The 13,310-nt window shown below is 43.0% G+C and overlaps 1 protein-coding gene across 2 annotated transcripts in view; it reads right to left on the bottom strand.

The window, feature by feature from the left end:
• Positions 1-242: 242 nt before the first annotated feature.
• NPEPPS (aminopeptidase puromycin sensitive) overlaps positions 243-13,310 on the bottom strand; it is a 69,697-nt gene continuing 56,629 nt past the window's right edge. The window contains exons 16-23 of one of the 2 annotated variants that reach the window (XM_083469511.1): positions 11,056-11,190; positions 8,099-8,318; positions 7,532-7,674; positions 7,086-7,142; positions 5,710-5,817; positions 3,791-3,946; positions 3,643-3,690; positions 243-1,779 (exon numbers count right to left, since the gene is read on the bottom strand). In XM_083469511.1, the coding sequence (XP_083325637.1) occupies positions 1,627-1,779; positions 3,643-3,690; positions 3,791-3,946; positions 5,710-5,817; positions 7,086-7,142; positions 7,532-7,674; positions 8,099-8,318; positions 11,056-11,190 (1,020 nt within the window). In that variant the 3' untranslated portion in view covers positions 243-1,626. Of the gene's footprint in view, positions 1,780-3,642; positions 3,691-3,743; positions 3,947-5,709; positions 5,818-7,085; positions 7,143-7,531; positions 7,675-8,098; positions 8,319-11,055; positions 11,191-13,310 lie in introns of both variants that reach the window. The other variant, XM_083469512.1, reaches the window with a different exon arrangement.

The following is a 13,310-nucleotide window of genomic DNA, read 5'->3' as shown; positions in this document are numbered from 1 at the left end:
ACCCAAAATCTCTCATATGAAGCAGCCACCTGACTTTGTGGTATTGCAGAGTGACCTCTGGCTCTGAAGCATTTGAAGTGATAGCAGAATTAAAGATAAATAGGGAAGACCCTCATCCTTGCATATTACAGCCCATCAAAACGGATTCAGTGTCATGGCAAGACAGCCCAAGGTACGTACAAAAAAAAAAAAAAGTTTCCAGCTTTTCCACCACCACACACATACCAAAACCAAGACTTCAGTTTCACATTGACTTTCCTTTTTATTAACGCCAACTTGTCTGAATTTTTTCCTTTTGTTTTTCTTTTAAAACAATAGCACAAAAATGTGTTTCCAGGGAAGCAGTTTGACAGCTAGTATCTGATGACCTTCTGAAATAACAGTTAAAGCCACACCAAATATGAATTCCTTTTTAAAAAGATGCTTTTTAAAAAAGGGAACTGTAAACGTCTGTGGGAGGAGTGGTGTCGGGTTTGAAATCTGGTTAGCAGGAACATGCTACTCTGGTAAGCAACTGATGGCACACAACTTAGAATTTCATCATCATGCCAGCTAGTACAAGTTTTAAGGCTTCTGAATCAAATTACCAAACGTCACCAAAGAAAGGGGGGGTTGGAAAGCTGCAGTCACAAGGTATTTAGGGGTGGTGTTTTGGTTTTCAAACAGGGTGAGTCTTTCAGACAAACTACAGTGTTATGCATAAAGGGGGCCAGCCATAACAGCGGCCCAGAAGGATCCAGTCACAGTACTAAATCTTTATTTGCATGCAGTGGGAGGATATAATTTAAAGAATGAGAAAAAGGTGGCATGAATTGTTTATTTTTGTTTTTTTCATGTGGCTGAAAAAGATGTTTTCATACAGGGTTCTGTATTTTTTTTTTAAATCTGTAAGAAGGACATCAGCAAATGAAATCAAAAGAAGAGAGGGGCAGGCAGAGACAGAATATTTGATTTCTCCTTCCCTCAAAAGATAGTGAGACAAGAGATTGGGAAGGGCAGGACTCTTACAAACCTTCAAATATAATCTGAGATTACAGGACATCTCCAGAAACACCCAACTCGGCACTACCCACTGGGTTGTGTGCCAAGATGCCTTTCATTATTGAACCAATCCACAAAACACGTACATGTTTTTGCTGTCTTGTAGTGTGCTCTCTGGCGTGCTCAGAGGCATTAACCTATTCCTGCCCTCGACGTGCCACAGAATTCAACTTGCCTAGAAACCACTGGTTTCCCTGCTTCTGCTTCTTCTTTTTTTTTTTAGAAAATGGGAGAGGGATGGTTAAAAAATCATCAGTAAGTGTAAAGAAAGGAGGGGTGTTAAATATTTTGACCACTGACAAGGCTTAAGGAAGTTTCACAGTTTTGTTATCCTCTATTTTATTACCATTATATTTACAGGGTGTTTCTGTTTTTGCTGAATTGTTGATAATTTTTTTAATAGAATTTAGTTCTGGAGTGTGAGCAGGAACCAGTTAACTACATTCATTGTCCAATCCCCTTGGTTTGAGAAAAGACTCCAATTTCCTTGGCGTATGATTCAGCTGTCGGGTAGCAGCTCCTCCTCCTCGCACCGAGGCAGTTGGGCCACAGCAGTTGGGATGTCAGAGGTGGGTGAGGGTGGGCTCACACAGCAGTCGGTGAGGCCTTGCGCTGCAGGAGGTACTGGTGGAGATTTTCGGCATCGCGCTTCAGCCATGCAGCGTTCAACAGAATGTTTTCACAGCACTGCTGGATGGTGCGCTCAGCTGACGGAGCTGGGTGACTCTCAAAGAAAGCCTATATAAAACGAAACAACATCCACTGGGAGTTCCATATATGTCATTTTAATAAGTTTGAATCTTAGGATAGAGGTCTCAGTTCCACAGGAAATAAAAGTTTAGGGTGTGTGTGTGTGTTTTAAATACAAGGTGGGCAAAAAAGGCAGAACCTAACTACAAGAACAGGGACTGCTCAGTTGGGCATGTGTATCTGGATACAACCAACAGAGCATGTTTACCATTAAGGCAACAGTAAATGCTTTTGCAAGTTTCTGCTTAAAATTGTCTTGATTTTTCTATGTTGTCACAATGAGAAGATATCCTATACTCCCAGGGAGAAAGGCAGGTGTTAAGTTTGCAGCCATGGATAGGTTTTTTTTGTAACAATAAATTGTCCTTATGCTTATTCGAGTAGGTAAAAAAGTAAAGGACCCCTGGACAGTTAAGTCCAGTCAAAGGCGACTATTGGGTTGCGGTACTCATCTCGCTTTCAGGCCGAGGGAGCCGGCGTTTGTCCACAGACAGCTTTCCGGGTCATGTGGCCAGCATGAGTAAACCGCTTCTGACACAATGGAACACCGTGACGGAAACCAGAGCGCACGGAAAAGCCGTTTACCTTCCCACCGCAGAAATGCCTGTTTATCTACTTGCACTGGCATGCTTTTGAACTGTTTTGAACTGTTAGGTTGGCAGGAACTGGGAGTTCACCCCATCACAGGGATTCGAACTGCCAACCTTCTGATCGGCAAGCCCAAGAGGCTCAGTGGTTTAGACCACAGTGCCACCTTCAAGTACCCAAGGTGATGGATAGACGACAGCAAAACAATAAATATATTCTGGCATATATTCATCCATCACAGGACATTTAAACTACATAGAAATGTGGGTATGGGGCTAGTTTTCACAGAGAACTAATTAGCAAAATCAATCTTTGCTAAGGTTAGAACAGTGTTCATCAGGGCCTTGCAGACTGCTGAAGAATATGTAGAGCACATTCAATATGCACTTCCACAGACCAAGTGAGGTTTACTAGGTCTTGATCACTATAATAACCCCAAATGCCATTGCCTCCAAATCTCTCTCTGATTTGAATGCCCTCCCATCAGATGTCAACGAAATAAACAACTATCTGAGTTTTAGAAGACATCTGAAGGCAGCCCTGTTTAGGGAAGTTTTTAATGTCTGATGTTTTATCATGTTTTAAATATTCTATTGGGAGCTGCCCAGAGTGGCTGGGGAAACCCAGCCAGATGGGCGGGGTAATAAAATAATAATAATAAATGATGATGATGATGTATTTCTGTGAGACAGCTATAGTTAAATCCTACCTTTACCCAGCTATAATTCAGTGACCACCACTATGGGCAGTAGAACAGTGCAACAGGCAACTTAAATGTCCCAACACTTTGAGTGACAGTGGTTTATGGCCCCAACTATTCTGTGCACCCCTCATTGTGATATGATAGCCAATTAATCCCTTTGCAGCACAACCCTGGGGAAAAGAACTCTCCCTATAGTGTAACATGCTTAAAACTGATGATTTTTAAGAAAAAGTCAAAAGTCTGTAACCATGGCAATTTCCTTCAACTACCTGCTTTGGGGTTTGGTCATTCAACCCTTACATAAGACAAAATCAATTCACATCGATTGGCTTCTTTGCACACTTGATTTTATTTATTGGGAGAATGCTGAGTCAGGAAAGAGAGTTCTAGAATACCTTGCTCTGACATATATTTGTCCTTGCCCCTACTCCCTCTCACAATGAGGATGCCCCAACAGTGTGCACAGAGGAATGAGGTCAGGCATATCACCCCTTCATTGGCCTCTAAATGCACAGGCCCTGGCAATGCCATCAGCCAAGAAGCAGATCAGACTGTCTTACCTTAACCTCTGCAGCCATTTTGTCAATTGCAAATCCATCCACCGATAGCTGAAAAACAAGGAATGCACAATAAATCAGGAGGGGAGGGAACTTTTTAAAGCCTCGTATTTTCAATGACTGTTGTAGTCAAAACTTTTTGTGCGCGCACCTTTATTAGCCGGGATATTAAGAACCCTCCTTGGTAGCGATTATAGAGTTCCTCCCAGTTGTCTCTGACAAACTTCCAGGCAGCTTTCCTGCCCTGCTTGCTGCCTCCGGCCACTCCACCAATGACAGATACTGTATCCTGAGGACGTACCTCTTCCTGCAAAATGGAGTAAGAAATTGCAGGTAATTCTAGCAGCCTTGAATCCACATTTAAGTTCCCCACACACCATCCAAGAGATGCCATCAGGTGCAGCTGCAGCACCAGCTTGCCTACTTAACTAGTCTGGGGAAGCAGCATTCAGATATTCTTGCTTCATTTAACTCACTTGCCTGCTTCTCTGTGTTGCAAAGGATTCTGGGAAGTCTTCCAGGACACACCCTCCGTTGATGGCATTGCTAGCCAGGCCTCTTGGGCCTCACTGTTGCACTGTGTTCACTGCTATAACTAGATGTTTAGAAGCAGAAGGAAGGGGAATGGTATGGGATGGTTGGTTTTGGTGGCAGCCCCATGTGTATTAATCAACCATGCTGTGGAGCAGGGGGGCATTCTAACAGCAACGGACTATTCCCACAGCCAGTTTCAGCAGTAAATATTTCAATTATGTAATGGTCACATGGCCATTCCAGAGGAGATGCAATTATTGCTATTTCTCAGTCATTTAGGCCTGTGAAGCTGCAAGTATCCCACACTTCTCTACAATTAGACTGAAGATTCTACTCCTAGGCAATCCAGTCTCTTTCAAGCACCAGAAGAAAACAGCAGCAACCACTGATTAATCTTCCAAGGCATCAGTGGCCACACGTGAACCGGCCTACGATGGAACACTCAGCAGTAAACCACAGTAAACTACTAGTGCAAGCCTACCACTACCACACACATTTTCTTTAGTTTAACTAGTTGCTAGTTCTCAGACATCCAGAGGAAGATATTAACATACGCCTGATGTGTGATCCAATTCTGAAAAAAAATACATGGGCAGGGAGGCCAATCACTCTGAACCTGCTTTGAACTCTTTACACCTCTCGCAGCTTTGTGTCACTGCTCCTCCCTCTGTCTCTTCCTTTTCAGCTTATTTTGCATTAATTTTATGTCTTCTCCTTGTTATGGAAGATATGCAGGGCAAGTGATGTACCAATTGCTGCTCAATTTCCCTTTGGTTTCTTTCTCATCAAGCTGTGCATATATGTTCCAAGCCAACGTTAACTAACTTTTCTAAAAAAAATGAAGTCTTGGGCTGTGGCGTGAGGATTTTGAGTCTTGTGAGAATACCAGTAATCATTTAGGAATATGTATTTGTGGTACAGTGGTACCATGGTTCTCAAAAGCCTTGGTAGTCAAACAACTTGGAACCCAAACACTGTAAACCCAGAAGTAAGTGTTCCGGTTTGCAAACTTTTTTCAGAAGCCAAGCATGCACTGTTTTGAGTGCCACATTTCCGTTTTGAGTGTTGCACTGAGGTCTGTCTGTTTTTACTATTTATTTTGCATTTCTGTAGTTTTTTTTGGATAGTGTGGAACCCAGTTCAGCTACTGATTGTGCGACTGAGGTACATTGTTTATTGCTTTCATTTTATGGATCAATGGTCTCGTTAGATAGTAAAATTAATGTTAAACTGCTGTTTTAGGGCTTGTTTTTAAAAGTCTGGAACCGATTAATCCATTTTGCATTCCTTTCTATGGGAAAGCGTGCCTTGGTTTTGGAATGCTTTGGTTTTGGAATTGACTTCCGAAATGGATTAAGTTTGAGAACCAAGGTACCACTGTACATTGATTTTGATGTGTATGATAGAAGCCATAAAAGTAAAAAAATGTAAATCAAGATTCTCAGGATCTCGAAAACAGGAACCTGGTAAATTCCATGTTTATGCAACTGCCGATGCATGGGACACACACAACCGAGCATTTTGTTGGTTACTCACTGAAAGTGCAAAAGTGAGAACTTTCTGTATTAACTCCGGCTGAGATATTGCGCCAAGTACACGTTCTATTCGGTTCTTCTCTTCCTGCATATCAGCTTGCTTGTGGAGCTGAAAGAAATCAAACAGAGCAAGTGACAAGGCTCTTTCTCTGCCACAAGCAATCACCCTCTCTGCTTCAAGCTCAAGTCAGTGAAGCTAAATTAGAAACCTGACATGTGGTACGCTGGCAAACCTGCTCAGCCTCTGGGAGCATGGCCAACGGGTAATCCACACAGGAATATTTGCCACTTAGTTTAGTGGGGGTCAAACAGAGGCCGCACTTCCGAATAACTGCACATCTGATATGGCAACATAGCCACTAGGAGGCACCCTAGCTCCATGCGGTGGTGAAATGAGAGCCATTTCCAAATAACCTGCAGTGCTACCTATATTTAACTGAGCTACTTGTCTTTTTTCGAAGTGTGTTCATGGTCAGGCCCTTCCTATAGGGATAACATGTTACTTAGATCGGAGCTCTTCTGCAGGAGCAAATACAGCTGGCTGCAAGGTATAAGAAAAGCCACTCAATATGATCTGAGGGATGAATAATCTTCCTGTGAAAAAATGCTGAAGCAACTGAAGTTTAAGCTTGAAAAGATAGGGGGAAACACAGAACATGGCAAACTTCAACAGCTGTGCCATACAGTGCAAGAGTATCAGGAAAAGCCCATTCTTAAAAAAACTTTTGCATTCTCCTCTGAACACTGCAAAGCAATTTGCTCTCCCAGCACATGAACCACCTGTGGAAACAGTTGTTATGGAGTGTTTTGGTGGCTACTGGAATTAATAGGTGATCAGAGGCCATTATAGTCGAAAGCACAATTTCCATGGAATAGGTTGGGCCAGAATCCAGGGTAGTCTAAGCTACATTGCTCTATGGTTTTCAAGAAAATCAAAACCGCCAACAGAAAAATAACCATTTGGTTATGACTTGCAAGCTCTTTCTGTCAACTTTGTAGACATGATTACAGCACTCCCAGGGATTTTGTGAATCTTCTAGGCTTTATATTTAATTGAATTTATGGTACTGATATCTTACCCATTTCGAAGGATTAATGTTAATAGGACTAAATGGTGCTTTTTAATCCCATTCATTTCAATGGGAGAGGTTCAAGAGCATTTAAAAATCTCTCTTGCTGAATTTAAGTGAGCATTATTAAGGGCAACTACAGTTCACATGACAGAACAAAAAAGCACACACTATCAAAATGCCAAATATTCAAACCACCTGTGCCCTTCATCATGAATGCATTACCGACCTGGGCTCATCACATTCATTTATAGATGGATTCTTCCCTGTTATTTTTCATGCACAGAAATGCAAAGAACACACTCACCTTTAGCATAGTGTCTAAGGTTGTACTGTCACCGTGCTTCAAAACAGTTACATATACCTGGAAAGAATGATTTTAAAAGGATTAAAAATCAATTTCTCAAGGAGCACATTTACTACCATTCAGTTTTAAAGCATCCTCACTTTTAGATTTCACCCTGCTGCCCCTCCAAACTCTGCCTAGGAATTTCAGAAACCACTGGAAGCATGTGAACTCGCCCCCATGCAATCAGTATATGTTCTGCTTGCACAATTAAAAACTTCTAAATAGATATATTTAGCAGCTGCTCAAGGAAACTTACTGGCCAACCATGCAGGAAACTTACATGGTTACTCAACACTGTATAAAAGACAGGATTTGTATACAGGCAAGGGACGCAGAGGACAAGGGGGTAGGGGGGAAAGAATACAGATCCTTTAAGGAGAAAAGGGTGTCTTAATGCAACCTACAGGACTTCTCAGATCAGCGGAGAGGATGTGCTTCCCTTCCACGTGGTCCTTAAACCGGCGCCGAGCTTCTTCCACGGTTGCCTTATGGCCGGCTTTTCCTAGCTTGCCCAGAACTAAACCCCTCAGAAGTGCATCTAGATGGCCTGATGAAAAAACAAGAAAATATGTTTATTTTTAAAGGATTAGCAGCATTTATTACTGGAATTGGGGGGGGGATCACAAAATATGAACTGAAAAGGACATATTATCATTTTATCAAAAATCAGGGCTTGGAGTCAGGGCTTTGTTTGTGACCTGGCTTCTACACAATGCTTGCTAGTCTTCCTCTTCCTAAACTCCAGCAATGGAGCTTTCATATACAATTTCAGGTGTGGTACAGGTGGGTGTGACTTTGGGAAAATATCCTTGTGAGCCAAATCAGGACCCCTTGCTGCACATAAATAAGCCGAAAGGCTGAAATGTTCCCCCACCACTGATGTAAGCCTCTGGAAGTCTATTTGGACACAGTGAAATTGGCAGGGCAAAGATTCATAGTGCTGAAATCTCACAGCAGAGAAACTTCCATACCCTCGCCAGGTCTGGGGTCCCAGCCCAGCTTCTCTCCTATGGGTGAAAATATATCACGGACGAACGCCTGGATCTCCTCATAGAAGTCTGTGTGGGACAAGAGAGTCGAGAGAATCCCCAGGTTACAGCTCAGGTCGCTCCATACGGTATAGTTGGGCTCATTCACAAATGCTTCCATGACTTTTAGAACCTCTACAGTGCTAATAATTCCAGCTCGGGCCTGAGAGAGGAAAAGAAACAAGTTACACTCATCTCCCAAACCAAAATGAATTAAGGCTTACCGCAAAGAAAGCTCTTTTGTGTTTCTTCCTCGTATCTGGAGACTGGATGTTGACTGCGCCTTTTGCAGGAGGCAGGGGCAGAGAAAGGACAGCGCTACTTTGCATGGGACTGGAATCAGTGTGTTTTAGTCGGGATACAGAGTTGGTTTCCAGCCATGTGACCAACCTGGAAGACTAACCATGCCTTCTTTCTTTTGCAGGATATTTCATTCTCTAATTATAAATAACTGGTTCCCAGCCCAATATAATTTCAGAGGGATCAAATCAAGCCCCTAAAATGGGCTATGAAAGAGGTTTAATAAATTATAAGACAAATGTGAAAAGGAAAACAGAATTTTCTTCTGTCTCATAATTTTGCACTTTGGTATCTCCTAATGAAATGGATCTGAAGTAGGTTCAGGACAGATGCAAGAATGTAGCACTCAGAATTAGTTTATGGAATTTACAACTCACAATTAGTTTATGGAATTTACCTCCAGCGGATGGTATTCTGGTCACTAGCTTAGATGGCATTAAAAAGAGATTAGATAGATTCATGAGAGATCTGGGAGACCAGGATTCATGAAGTTTGCTGGGTGACCTTGGGCCAGTCAGTCTAACCTACCTCACAGGATTCCTAAGATACCACAGGGGGGCCTGCCAAGAAGCAGCATCTAGCTGAGCACTACTGAATATAAGATGCTGGACTAGGCAGAGCTATCTTCCTCAACCCTGGCTCCTGGCTTTCCTTGCCCATTTTGTCTTCCTACCGGATGGTCTTTTGGATGGAAACCCCAGCTGCTCCCTGCCCACAATGTGATCTTGGTGACAGATAACCTGCTGCTGGGCAATCTGTTCTGTAACACACACTCACTCATTTGTCAGGAATTGGCTTGGCCCGTGTCAGAGGCACGGCTTAACTCTGTGAGGCAAGAGTGCCTAGGGTTCTAAAGCTTCTTAAGTATTTCTCAGTGAAATCAGTAATGGCAAACAACCATCTTTAAACTACAACTTGCCCACCATTGCCAATGTTCCTCTGCAACAATAGGAAAAGGTAGAGAGGTAAGCTTGGTGCACTGTGCCCCTAACACTAAAGTCTAGTGATGAAGTTGCACTTCTACTGATTTCATGATGCTTTCAAGTCTCTAGCGGCTGAAAAAGATGCATTTATTATCATGTACAAATACTGGCTTCCTAACTAAACCGCCTCTATTTGTGCTGTCCAAACCCGCTTTCTCAAGTCCTCTAACATGTAAAAAGCTTCTAAAAGAAGAAGGTATTTCTCTCATTAGGACTGTTGTATGAAGGTGATTCTTGCTATTTCTACTATCTCCAAACTTCAGTGTGAGTGAGCTTGGCTGGAGACCCTTCTTGCCAGAGGTCCTCACCCACAGCGATCTGTGTATGTCTGCAGCTAGCGAACTCAGCCCATAGAAGTGTGCTCACACTCACAAATCATTTAGGATTACTGCAAAGTTCAAAAGGCCTGAGCAGTGCTCTGTGTTAAGTGAACACCCCAGAATCCTCTGTAAAACTATTTGTCAGCAGATAAATTTACATGCAGGAAAAGGCTTAATGACCATATAAGTTTAAAAAGCGCTGGTTTAACTGGGAGACATTACACCCACCCAAGTAAATCACTCTTGCATTCTCTTTACCATTCTCAAATTTAAAAGGCATGTTACTTAAGAACCTACATTCTCTATGCAGGACCCAATGGAACTTTTGTTAAAATTAACCAGAATCAATCTATCCTTGTTTCTCAAGGGAAAACACAGCAAGGAAAGTCACCCACAGATTTGTTATGCAAATCCTTCCATTTCACATCCTCTCACATAAACCCCCCCCCCTCTGAAACCAGGAGGTCAGGGTGTGTGGGGAACCTATAGCACTGACATGGCTGTGCTTATTTCACATATCTGCAACTGCTTGTATAATGGCACAGTTTAGTACTAGGCACAAAATTCAGCACCAGCTCTTTCTACAAAGTAAATTTCTAGCAATTGTAGCTGTAGCAAGCAGCTTCTAAATGCCAGGCACTGCTCAGGTGGGATCCTGAGAGACCCAAAGATCAGAGTGGAGCTTCTGTGCTCTGTATAGCACCTCCCCACACGCAGAAGCAGCAGAAAAAATAATGCAAAATTAGCCAAAACAAACATAGCGTTCAGGATTCAAAGAAACATGAAACCAGTCTCAGCACTTGGCTAACTGCTTTTGAAACTGAAGGGAATATCAAAAGCAGCTCAAGATACTACAAAGGAGTCACCTATTCAAAAAAGTAGAAAATAAAGTAAAATAAAGACTTGACTTGCAGAATACCACTAAGCATAAATCAGGACCTTCCACTTGATAATTCATTTGCATAATTTATTCATGTTTCGGAATACTGGTAATCTAAGTTTAAACACATTGCTCAGGCTATTAGCTTAAAGTAAAATATTCTCTTGCAGGAAAACAGCATTATAACCAGCTGGGGCTACAGGGCGTTTGCTTGATCATGCTGAGGTAAAACTTACACACCTCACTAACAAGATGCCAAATTCATTAACTGCAAAGATGCTGTACCTCCAGAAATAGCACCTAACTTTGGGGAGACATTTCTACAGCAACGGAAGCAATTTGCTGCCACAGGAAAAGTGTGTGTGTGTGGGGGGGGGGAATCAGGTTAATGAAGAGAGAAGACAGGCAATCACTTACCAAAGAAAAAAGATCATTCTGCAGCCCCAACCTGTCCACAGGGGGTAAGGAGAGGTCACGGATAGCTGGGAGCAAACTCTCCAGCATGTCAGAACTGTATTGTGTACGGTAAAACCCTACCGTTCCCAGGTTCAGCTGAAAATATAGAATGAGGAAATTCAGTCAGCAGCTTACAGAAGACAACCGAGAAACAAATCCACGGTCCCCAAATTACCCTTGACTGTATTTTGAGTCAAACAAGGAGAACAGAACCAGGCAATTATTTTATATCACTGGTAGTACTTCTTGCAGCAAGATAAATGAGAATTACCATCAACAGAAGGTGAGCTTTAACAGAGAAGAGTTTCAAAAAGAGAAGAGATTAAAGTTCTTGTGCTATCAAACTGACAATCAGCAAGATGGCTACTTTTCTTTACTGGAAAGGACCGTGTTTAGTTTCATTAGATTTGCGCATCACTTCTCTCATCAGAGAGAGTCCTCAAGTTTTATAGCCAGAATGAACTAACCTCCAACTCAAAGGATAATCCTGGCCCACCAGGCTTCCCATTTCGGCTGTGAGGCCAAATTGGGCAAGCCACGTTCACCCACCTTAAACCTCCCGTCCTGCAGGTAAGAGCAGGGGCTTGGCCAAAGGCTGCTTGAGCCACTTCAAACTGTCCGCCAACCAGCTGGTTGTCAAGAGCCTTTCAAACACTGTGCAAAACAGGATCGCCCCAAAAAGGTGAGCAACCTTGCTTGGTCCAGGGAAAGGTTGTCCCAAGATACTGACATCCCAAACACTGCAAGGCTTTATAGGTCAAAACCAGCACTCTGAATTAGGCTTGGAAAGAAATGGCAGAGGATGCTCTTCCCACAGCACTCAGGGGATTCCTTTTACAAAGTGCTTGAAGTTGGAAGGCTCTCTTAGATCAAGATGGAATGTGACACCTTCATGCAGACCACATTTTTGTCTTGTTTAAAGTGATTTTATTATTACAAGCACTTAATAGCCACATTGACATCCGAGTCACCTTTTGCAGACCCTTTAGTATGTCTACTACCAGCAGGTAGCTGTTATTGCTGTGCAAAACATAGTGCTATTTTAATTTCTGTAGCGCTTTGCCCGGTAGAAAGCATATTGTGGTTCTTCTGACTGCAACACGCCTACAAGGCAGATCAGTGTGAGACAGTGGTTTTCAACCAGTGTGCTGTGGCACCCTGGGGTGCCTTGAAGGATGGTCAGGGTGCTGCGAGCAACACTGGCCTCTGTCCCTTTTCATTCCATCCCTCCTCTGATGACCTCTCACGTCTCTGCCTCCCAAAGGCTTGCACAGCTGTTTGTTGCACCAGCCCTGGCTACAAGATCCATAGGCGAATAGTGCCTCTGGAGTGGGCCAGGGGGTGCTTCCCAGCCCAGGTCCCTGTGGGGCAGTATGAGGAGGAACCTCTCTTTGGGGTGGGGGGGGCAGCTCAGAGACCAGGGACAGCAGAAGTGGCTGCCTGGAGGACTCCCAAGAAAGGGCTGATGGAACACTCCACAAGAGAAGGTGTTTGAAAAAGGGTGAGAGGCTGCAAGCTCTGCAAGCAAGGGGTGACATAACTGGGCTCCTGAGCCCCACAGAGGTGCCGCAGAAAGGATGTAGTTGGTCAAGGGAGCCGTGGACTCAAAAAGTTTGAAAACCTCTGGTGTGAGAGATCATTATTTCAGCATTGCTACAAGGTAAGAGGGGATTAGAAAGTCTGTGTCTTGTGCCTACGCTGAATAGTATGTACACATAATCATACTTGGTGCTGTTGGAGGATGCTGAAACATGCTTAGTTTGCTGCCCTCCAGGATGTGGGAGAATCACCTGGAAACAAAGGGACTGGAATGGCAAGCTTCAAAGCCAGAAATAATCAGCCTCGATAGCAAGTGACATTCATTCAGCAATTCCATTACCACTGTCCTTGTCCTATCTGCATATGTATATTAACTGTGCCAACGTTCACCGAGTCTCAACAATCCTTTCCCAGCCTCTGACATCTTAGAGAAGGAACACCTTAACAATCCAAAATTATAAACCAAAGCAACTTGGACATTCATGGATATATCCTAAGTTCGCATTATCTAACTTAAGTGAAGATTATGGACTCCTACTTCTGGAACTCCATCCAAGTAACGTGCCTGGCACCAAAAAGGTTTTGCAGACATACTTGTTTCACCTTTTTTTGATAATCCTCTTTGTAAAAGAAAAAAAATTGACTGCAAAAAACTCCCTCTCAATCAACATAATACA

This window comes from Podarcis liolepis (assembly GCF_965112155.1).
Source record: "Podarcis liolepis genome assembly, chromosome: 13".
NCBI classification, from domain to species: domain Eukaryota; kingdom Metazoa; phylum Chordata; class Lepidosauria; order Squamata; family Lacertidae; genus Podarcis; species Podarcis liolepis.
The sequence above is the reverse complement of the archived record's forward strand: the minus strand, read 5'-3'. Positions and strand labels throughout refer to the sequence as shown.